The sequence below is a fragment of the Nanorana parkeri genome, unplaced genomic scaffold, assembly GCF_000935625.1.
Source record: "Nanorana parkeri isolate BGI_ZX_2015 unplaced genomic scaffold, ASM93562v1 scaffold474, whole genome shotgun sequence".
Lineage (NCBI taxonomy): Eukaryota > Metazoa > Chordata > Amphibia > Anura > Dicroglossidae > Nanorana > Nanorana parkeri.
Window position 1 is genome coordinate 1,107,204 of NW_017306742.1, and position 10,147 is coordinate 1,117,350.

The 10,147-nt window shown below is 45.6% G+C and overlaps 1 protein-coding gene across 1 annotated transcript in view; it reads right to left on the reverse strand.

Moving 5' to 3' along the window:
- Positions 1–542: 542 nt before the first annotated feature.
- Positions 543–10,147, reverse strand: part of KCNK1 (potassium two pore domain channel subfamily K member 1) — an 11,450-nt gene continuing 1,845 nt past the window's right edge. The window contains exons 3-4 of the mRNA XM_018560686.1: positions 3,185–3,580; positions 543–830 (exon numbers count right to left, since the gene is read on the reverse strand). Of these exons, the coding sequence (XP_018416188.1) occupies positions 559–830; positions 3,185–3,580 (668 nt within the window). The 3' untranslated portion in view covers positions 543–558. The remainder of the gene's footprint in view (positions 831–3,184; positions 3,581–10,147) is intronic.

The following is a 10,147-nucleotide window of genomic DNA, read 5'->3' on the forward strand; positions in this document are numbered from 1 at the left end:
GGGGCTTTCCTGTATGATCAGGTCTACTGCCATGCAAGATGGGGCTGTGCAGTATGATCAGGTCTACTGCCATGCAAGACGGGGCTTTCCTGTATGATCAGGTCTACTGCCCTCCAAGATGGGGCTGTGCTGTATGATACAGCCGTGTAAATCTCAGGACTGGATGGACAAGAATAATACTCCTTAGGCAGACAAAACAACTGCTATGTATGCACCTCATCTGTGTATTTAGCCGTTTGCCCCGGGGTTGAGCTTTAAATATTACATAACGTGTCTAAGGTGCCAACTCGTGCACAGCTCAGGAGGTTCTACACACCCTGTCTGGGTTGAGGGTTGCTGTAGGAGATGGGGAGCTAGTTGGATATACCCCCAAGTGGGCGGGAACAGAGCCAGGGATCCCACCTCTGCGGTTCCTAGCTTGTATTAGAAGGGTGACCGCTCCAGCCAGACTCCACCTATAAATAGAGGGTACATGGACCCTTTTTGGAAGCATTCGAAGATGTACTTGTGCAATGGTTGTGCCAATGTCTAAAACAGAGGTATTAGATAATCCCTGCTCTAGTGTTCATTGTTTATAGAGCCGTCGGTGGCGTAACTGGCGACCGGATGGAGGGCCACAAAGGGCTCGCTGAGCTTATGCTCGTCCTTCAGCGATGCCACCTGGTCTGAGATGGAGGAGAAGGCCAGCTGGTCATGCTCCACAATGTTCTCCTGGTCCTCGTCCTTGCCCCTCTTCACATAGAACAGCTTACGGAATGTTTTCAGTTCCTGAAGTTCGCAAAATGCTTCCAGGACCACCAGCATGGCCACCAGGCCCAGCAGCAAGTAGCCTGAGGAAAGGAACAAAGAACAAACATGAGGAGGATGAGAACTGAAAGCCCAACTGCAGATAATACACATCATAGTATGGGATTGGGTGGGGAAGTATTAGTCTGTGGAATGTGGGATAGTATGGGGAATACGTTGCCAGCACTCTTCAATGTCCTTTCAATAAAACCACCTTTATCTGCGTTTTGGAACAACCAGGGGTCCCTTCATCGGGCAGCAAAGTGACACAAGGAAGTGAGAAGAATTTCTATAATGGGGACACATGCAACTATACAGAAAGGCACAAAAGAAGCAAGTATACAAAATACATGCATCAGTGAAAACATATTAAAGAGACCCTGTCACCAGACCATCCAACAACAACCTTCCCATAATGCATGTATGTTATTTACCTGTAAAACCTCCCCTGTATAGACATCAAAAGCCCTGAGACTTCTGAGGAGCGCCGCCATCTTGGATGTGATGTCAGTAGGCCGAGCAGGCTCCGAGCAGTCACTGAAGTGACACTCTATAGCAGGGGTAGCCAAACTCCGGCCCTCCAGCTGTGGTGGAACTACAAATCCCATGATGTATCTCCCTCTGGGAGTCATGTCTGTGGCTGTGAGAATCTTGCAATGCCTCATGGGATTCGTAGTTCCACCACAGCTGGAGGGCCAGAGTTTGGCTACCCCTGCTTTAAACCAATGTCGTGATGTTGACGATGGGCTCAGAGAGCATACACGCTCCCTGTGTTTTGCTGTATAGCACAGCATTGGTAGGGGGATCACTCTATTATGTCAATGGATCACAGTTCTTCTGCCAGGCTTGTCAGGTTCCTGTAAAACCTCCCCTGTATAGACATCAAAAGCCCTGAGAATTCTGAGGAGCGCCGCCATCTTGGATGTAATGTGGGTAGCCCGGGCAGGCTCAAAGCAGTCACTGAAGTGACACTCTATAGTATTCCCGTTTGTTCCTCACTAGGTGGATACCAAAAAAATATATGTATGGAGGTAAAGGGAGAAGCAGAGGAGCTGGACCTGAATAGACAGTCATTGGACACTCCTAGAAGAAGAGAGGGCTATGATATGCAGGGAGGAAGTGGGCCATGCTAGGGAACGGACTTCCTGGAGTAGTAACATTTTCTAGCAATAAATCTAATTTATGGAAAGAATACTAGAACTTTTACGTTGGTGACAGGGTCTCTTTAAGATCATCCCTCGGACATAAGTCTACCTATCCTCTTCTAGGCCTGCAGGGGTAGGAGATCAGATGACACCTCATCTGTCTGCTGTAAAGTGTTGTACAAACAGCAAGCTTGCCAATGTCTGTGTGTAAATATTGAAGTGAATTGTTTTCTCAACAGGAGAAGAAATGACACAACACTTTAACACTGGATACAAAACAGAGGAGCAAGTGGTCTGATAATTCACACAAAACACAGCAGGCTCTGGTGCCTGAGGGGCCGGGCTAGACTCCCGGGAACAGAGGCCAATACATAGCAAAGATTGACCATCAGGGCCGGGCCGAGGTGACTGCCTTGTGCGCTTCAGCAGGTGGGGGGTGCAAATAAAAACAGGACCTGCAACCTATGGTGCTGAAGTTCACAGTTCATGGGGGGGCAGACATTGGCCTCTTCACCTTGGATGCGACAGGATCTTCTCTCAGTACTGCTGACCACCCTCAAGTAATGTTCTGCTGGATGTATAAACATGAAGACTCAATCTAGGTCATCTAATGGTGGTTCTGACCTTTTCCTGTAATACATATTTTATTACTTCTTGAGATGTTTCACTTCCTGTCTGGGGAAAGGTAGTCACCAGGACAGGAAGTGAAAGGGGGTCTCACCGGGAAGCAGTAAAACCAGGCAGGGGTTCCAAGGCTTCCTCACCCTATCCAAATCTTAACTGGACATGATCATCACATGAACATGTTGCTTTGCCCTGAATGGGCAAAGCACAGGTTCTCTTTAACCCTTTGCTGCTACTTCCCAATGGCTCTATTATTAGGACCAAATGCCGGGAGGTGGAGTCCTGATCATGTGACCGCTGTGATTGACTTTTACAATGGTCACATCAGGGCCCATCCGCCAGCTCACAATTTACAATGACTGATCTATGACAGCATGGTCGGTGTGCAGGGGTGAGCGTGCTGCCGTCCATTTTGAAGGTCCACCCGCCGTGCTGCCACATTTATACGTTATGCCAGCGGAAAGCGGTTAACAGTTCATGTTTGTTGACCATTAACATCTCCTGCAGAAGACAAGGCACCCAAAAACTTGTGTTTCCATGACTTGTTCAGCCTGGTTGGGGTTCTCCATTCATTCAGATGGAAAATTAAACACAAGAATGTTCTGTTGGAAACGTTCTGAAATACTTACAAGTGATGCCAAGCTTGTAGAGCTCCCGGAATCGCTGGTTGTAACCCTCGCCGGGGACGTAATCGCCCAGGCCGATGGTGCTGAGTGAGATGAAGCAGAAGTAGAAGGATTCCAAGAAGTTCCAGTCCTCCTCCATGATGGAGAAGACAGCAGCGGGGATGAAGAAGAAGCAGGTGACTGTGAGGAGCCCCAGGAGGAAGGCGTGGACCATGGCCACCATGTGCTTGGGGTAGCCCCAACGCAGGTGGATGTAGAGGACCGGCCTCCGCGCCACGTAGACGAGGATCCTCTGGACCAGAGCTGTGAATAGGAGGAAGGTGAACGGGATCCCGATGACGGAATACAAGATGCAGAATGTCTTTCCTCCGTCTGACAATGGAACGGTGTGTCCGTACCCTAAAACCACAAAATGACATGTGTTAGTGTGTAATGGGGAACATACCAATCCCAGAGACGAGCGATGTCTTAGCACGAAGCTTCCGATAGTACCACCACCCGGCAGTTTCCGATAGTACCACCACCCGGCAAGTTTCCGATAGAACCACCACCGGGAAGCTTCCGAAAGTACCACCACCCGGCAAGTTTCCGACAGTACCCCCACCCGGCAAGTTTCCGATAGTAGCACCACCCGGCAAGTTTCCGATAGTAGCACCACCCGGCAAGTTTCCGATAGTAGCACCACCCGGCAAGTTTCCGATAGTAGCACCACCCGGCAAGTTTCCGATAGTACCACCATCCGGCAGGTTTCCGATAGTACCACCACCAGGAAGTTTCTGATAGTACCACCACCAGGAAGTTTTTGCTGCTGTACCAGTATTGCTGCTTTACCAGTGAACTTCTCTTATTTACCCCGTTTTGGTCTGTTATATCTTTTCAATAAGGGCCAAAAAATATCTGGGGACCCTGCCTGAAGTCTTGTCAGCTGATTCATATTCTCTCTCTCTCTCGTAGAGCGCTAGGCCGAGGCAAGGATAAAACAGGTCCAGTAATCCACATTACATAGGCGGCTTCCCATCAGCCAGGTTAACCTTAGGGGTTCCCTAGAGTGTTCTGAAGAAGTGAGAGTGCCGCTCGGGTACAGGTGCCTCTATGTCAATGGTTCTCCACCAGGGTTGCTTAGGACCCTAGAGTTCCTCCTGATGCTGATAGGGGATCCTTGAGCAGTGAGCAATGGTGGATTGATCCAACAACTACACTGACCACCAATTTAAGGGGTCACTTCTGCACCGGCCACCAATGTAAGGGGTTACTTCTACTCTGCATACCTTATCCTGCCAGGTCTCCTCCTCTCTCGTACAGCTGTCGGGCTCTCGTTCCATGACCAAGTGCCCTACTTTTCAGAGGGGGTGACACCTGACTCTGTTGGTGTCACCCGTTGCCGGCCACACTCCCCTTGTGACGCCACTGGCTATGGGTATAAACCTTTTTACCAGGGGTTCTTCAAGACCTGATAATTATTTCAAGGGTTCCTCAGAGGTAAATTAGTTGAGAAAGGCTGCTCTATGTTATTGAGAAAAGGAGAGGAGGTGGTGTCCTGTACTCCTAACATACTTCCTGTCCTGGGATCACACTACGACCCCTCTATACAGTACAGTGAGTAAGCGTTGTCACCCTGGGACAGGAAGTGCGTTACTGGCAGGATCACCAGGTGAAAATAAAGGAACAAGGCCGCAAACAGAAAATGAATGTAGCCGCCACATCTAGGGACTGAGAAGACTTTCTATGTTCTTAGGTTTAGACACGCTTGTCATAATCCAGGCAGACTCCAGAGAGACGTGACAGACGAGGGATAATCCTTTAGTCAAGCAATAGAAGATTTGTTCTGTGTATCAGGTATCTCTTCACACAGACTAATTCCCATAGAATAAAATATAATACATGATCGCCTTACAGCAAGATCTGACAAGACGTGCAATCAAGGTGGGGCAATCATACAGATCGGCTGCCAAGACAATACAATGAATCACCAACAGACCAAACCCTGCATTGTGTATATAACCCATGATGTCATTGTATGTATCCCCCTTATAGTAACCCATGATGTCATTGTATGTATCCCCTATATAGTAACCCATGATGTCACTGTATGTATCCCCTATATAGTAACCCATTATGTCATTGTATGTATCCCCCTTATAGTAACCATGATGTCATTGTATGTATCCCCTATATAGTAACCCATGATGCCATTGTATGTGTCCCCTATATAGTAACCCATGATGTAATTGTATGTATCCCCTTATAGTAACCCATTATGTCATTGTATGTATCCCCCTATATAGTAACCCATGATGTCTTTGTATGTATCCCCTATATAGTAACCCATGATGCCATTGTATGTGTCCCCTATATAGTAACCCATGATGTAATTGTATGTATCCCCTTATAGTAACCCATTATGTCATTGTATGTATCCCCCTATATAGTAACCCATGATGTCTTTGTATGTATCCCCTATATAGTAACCCATGATGCCATTGTATGTGTCCCCTATATAGTAACCCATGATGTAATTGTATGTATCCCCTTATAGTAACCCATTATGTCATTGTATGTATCCCCCTATATAGTAACCCATGATGTCTTTGTATGTATCCCCTATATAGTAACCCATGATGCCATTGTATGTGTCCCCTATATAGTAACCCATGATGTAATTGTATGTATCCCCTTATAGTAACCCATTATGTCATTGTATGTATCCCCCTATATAGTAACCCATGATGTCTTTGTATGTATCCCCTATATAGTAACCCATGATGCCATTGTATGTGTCCCCTATATAGTAACCCATGATGTAATTGTATGTATCCCCTTATAGTAACCCATTATGTCATTGTATGTATCCCCCTATATAGTAACCCATGATGTCTTTGTATGTATCCCCTATATAGTAACCCATGATGCCATTGTATGTGTCCCCTATATAGTAACCCATGATGTAATTGTATGTATCCCCTTATAGTAACCCATTATGTCATTGTATGTATCCCCCTATATAGTAACCCATGATGTCTTTGTATGTATCCCCTATATAGTAACCCATGATGCCATTGTATGTGTCCCCTATATAGTAACCCATGATGTAATTGTATGTATCCCCTTATAGTAACCCATTATGTCATTGTATGTATCCCCCTATATAGTAACCCATGATGTCATTGTATGTATCCCCTTATAGTAACCCATGATGTCATTGTATGTATCCCCTAATAGTAACCCATGATGTCATTGTATGTATCCCCTATATTGTAACCCATGATGTCATTGTATGTACCCCCTATATAGTAACCCATGATGTCATTGTATGTATCCCCTTATAGTAACCCATTATGTCATTGTATGTATCCCCCTATATAGTAACCCATGATGTCATTGTATGTACCCCCTATATAGTAACCCATGATGTCATTGTATGTATCCCCTATATAGTAACCCATGATGTCATTGTATGTATCCCCTTATAGTAACCCATGATGTCATTGTATGTATCCCCTATATAGTAACCCATGATGGCATTGTATGTATCCCCTATATAGTAACCCATGATGGCATTGTATGGGTAACCCATGATGTCATTGTATGTATCCCCTTATAGTAACCCATGATGGCATTGTATGTATCCCCTATATAGTAACCCATGATGTAATTGTATGTATCCCCTTATAGTAACCCATGATGTCATTGTATGTGTCCCTCTTATAGTACAATGTCTACCCAGGTATATCAGCCATGTTAGCAGGCAGGCAGTTGTATTTTATTTTCATTAAAAAACGGAATATATACCTCCCTTTTACAACAATAGCTGGAGCTCTTCTTTAAAGCTGAACTCCGGGCACAAAACTTTTCATTTAAATATATTCATCAAAAGCCGCTAAGTATGCAAATCCGCTCTGTGTGCACAAATATCTTAGAAAACTCAGGTATTTACATGTAAAAGCAACAGTGACATCATCACTGTGCTGTACATAGCCTATGCAGAGAGCAGAGCTGTGGGAGGGACCCAGCAGGCCAGGGGGTGGACACAAGACCAATCACCCTGCACAAGGAGAGAGAGCAGCAGTGACCGGTCTTTATTACAGGAGGGGGCGGAGACAAGACCAGTCACCCTGCAAAGGACCAGGCGGGGGATGGGAGGTAAAGGATCGAGTTTGGGAGGGGGGGAGACCTGTACAGTACAGGAAGCAGACTCACCGCAGACAAACAGTAAAAGGAAACAGTCAGCATTGCATCACATAGAGATCCCAGCACTCGTCTCTTCATCTACCTCTGCTGCCAGGTCTGTGTCTGGGGCCTCCGTGGCCCAGCTGAGACCACTGTACAGCTATTGAACATTCTGTAGCCCTAACACATTTCCTATCGTAAAGTGACAACGCTCATTCATTGTACTGGAGGAGAGGCATTGACACTCTAGGACAGGAAGTGTGTTAGGCCTACAGAACACCTTCCCTATGTTGTGGAGATAAGAAGAGTAAGAAGTATCCTGTAGTCCTAGCCTACTTCCCGTCGTAAAGTGACAACGCTCATTCACTGTACTGGAGGAGAGGCATTGACACTCTAGAACAGGAAGTGTGTTAGACCTACAGAACACCTTCCCTATGTTGTGGCGATAAGAAGAGTAAGAAGTATCCTGTAGTCCTAGCCTACTTCCCGTCGTAAAGTGACAACGCTCGTTCACTGTACTGTATCTATTGAGGAACAGCGGTGCCACTCTAGGACAGAATGTGTTTTAGGACTACAGAACACTTCTACTATGTTATGGAGATGAGGAGAGGCAGAGGTGTCCTGTAGTCTTAACACATTTCCTTTCTTAAGGTTACAAAACTCACTCACTGTACTGTATGCAAAGAGGAACAGCAATGTCACCCTAGGACAGGAAGTGTGCTACAGAACACCTTCCCTATATTATAAAGATGAAGAGAGAAAAAAGGAGATAAAAGAGAAGAAGAGATAAAAGAGAAGAAGAGAGAAAAGAGAAGAGGAGAGAGAAGAAGAGAGAGAAGAAGAGAGAGAAGAAGGAGAAGAGAGAAGAAGAGGAGAGAGAAGGAGAAGAGAGAAGAAGAGGAGAGAGAAGGAGAGAGAGAAGAAGAGGAGAGAGAAGGAGAGAGAGAAGAAGAGAGGAGAAGAGAGAGGAGAAGAGAGAGGAGAAGAGAGAGAAGAAGAGAGAGAAGGAGAGAGAGAAGAAGAGAGAGAAGGAGAGAGAGAAGGAGAGAGAGAAGGAGAGAGAGAAGGAGAGAGAGAAGGAGAGAGAAGAAGAGAGAGAGAAGAAGAGAGAGAGAAGAAGAGAGAGAGAAGAAGAAGAGAGAAGAAGAGAGAAGAAAAGAGAAGAAGAAGAGAGAAGAAGAGAGAAGAAGAAGAGAGAGAAGAGGAGAGAGAAGAGGAGAGAGAAGAAGAGAGAGAAGAAGAGAGAGAAGAAGGAGAAGAGAGAAGAAGAGGAGAGAGAAGGAGAAGAGAGAAGAAGAGAGGAGAAGAAGAGAGAAGAAGAGAGGAGAAGAAGAGAGAAGAAGAGAGAGAAGAAGAGAGAGAAGAAGAGAGAGAAGAAGAGAGAAGAAGAGAGAGAAGAAGAGAGAAGAAGAGAGAAGAAGAGAGAGAAGAAGAGAGAAGAAAAGGAGGAGAGAGAAGAGAGAGAAGAGGAGAGAAGAAGAGAGAGAAGAGAGAGAAGAAGAGAGGAGAATAGAGAGAAGGAGAGAGAAGAAGAGAGAGAAGGAGAGAGAAGAAGAGAGAGAAGGAGAGAGAAGAGGAGAGAGAAGAAGAGAGAAGAAAAGAGAAGAAAAGAGGAGAGAGAAGAAAGAGAGAAAAGAGGAGAGAAAAGAGAAGAAGAGATAAAAGAGAAGAGGAGAGAAAAGAGAAGAGAGAGAAGAGAGGAGAATAGAGAGAAGGAGAGAGAAGAAGAGAGAGAAGGAGAGAGAAGAGGAGAGAGAAGAAGAGAGAAGAAAAGGAGGAGAGAGAAGAAAGAGAGAAGAGAAGAAGAGAGAGAAGAGAGAGAAGAGGAGAGAAGAAGAGAGAGAAGAAGAGAGAAGAAGAGAGGAGAAGAGAGAGAAGAAGAGAGAAGAGGAGAGAGAAGAAGAGAGAAGAAGAGAGAAGAAAAGAGAAGAAAAGAGGAGAGAGAAGAAAGAGAGAAGAGAAGAAGAGAGAAGAAGAGGAGAGAGAAGAGAGAGAAGAAGAGAGGAGAAGAGAAGAGAGAGAAGAAGAGAGAAGAAAAGAGAAGAAAAGAGGAGAGAGAAGAAAAGAGGAGAGAGAAGAGAATAAGAAAGGGAAGAGGAGAGAGAGAGGAGAGAAGAAAAGAGAGAGAAGAGGAGAGAGAAGAGAAGAAGAGGAGAGAAAAGAGAAGAGGAGAGAAAAGAGAAGAGAGAGAGAGAGAGAGAGAGAGAGAGAGAGAGAGAAGAGAAGAAGATGAGAGAGAGAGAGAGGTATTCTGTAGTCCTAGCATACTTCCTGTTGCAAAGTGACAACGCTCATTCACTGTACTGTATCTATTGAGGATCAGTGTTGTCACCCTAGGACAGGAAGAGTGTTAGAACTAGGGAACACCTCACCCTTCTAATATTGTACCGTTTTGTTCTGCTATCCAACAAGGACGGTGAGAACCATCACAATGGCCACACCAGGCGTGCAGACATGACACACAGCGTGACGTAGCAGCTTTGGGTGGAGCGACCCTTTGAATGGTAGCGTGACTTCTGAAGGACAATGCAGAGGTATGAGCACAGGGATGATCCCAGAATAGTAACACGCAGGAGTCATGTGTTATCCGCTCGCGGGACGCATCATCTGCAGCGCTGCACTGGCCTTCGGGGTCAAAGTCTATGAAGATTATTTGCTTATCATCAGTGATAACATTCTGCAGGGTGTGGAAGCGCCAACACATACCGACACCTCGCCGCTGCAGGTGAGGACGACCACAGGCAGGAGCCATTTATGTAGAATTGTAGTAGTATTATTATTATGATAATGATGAAAAAC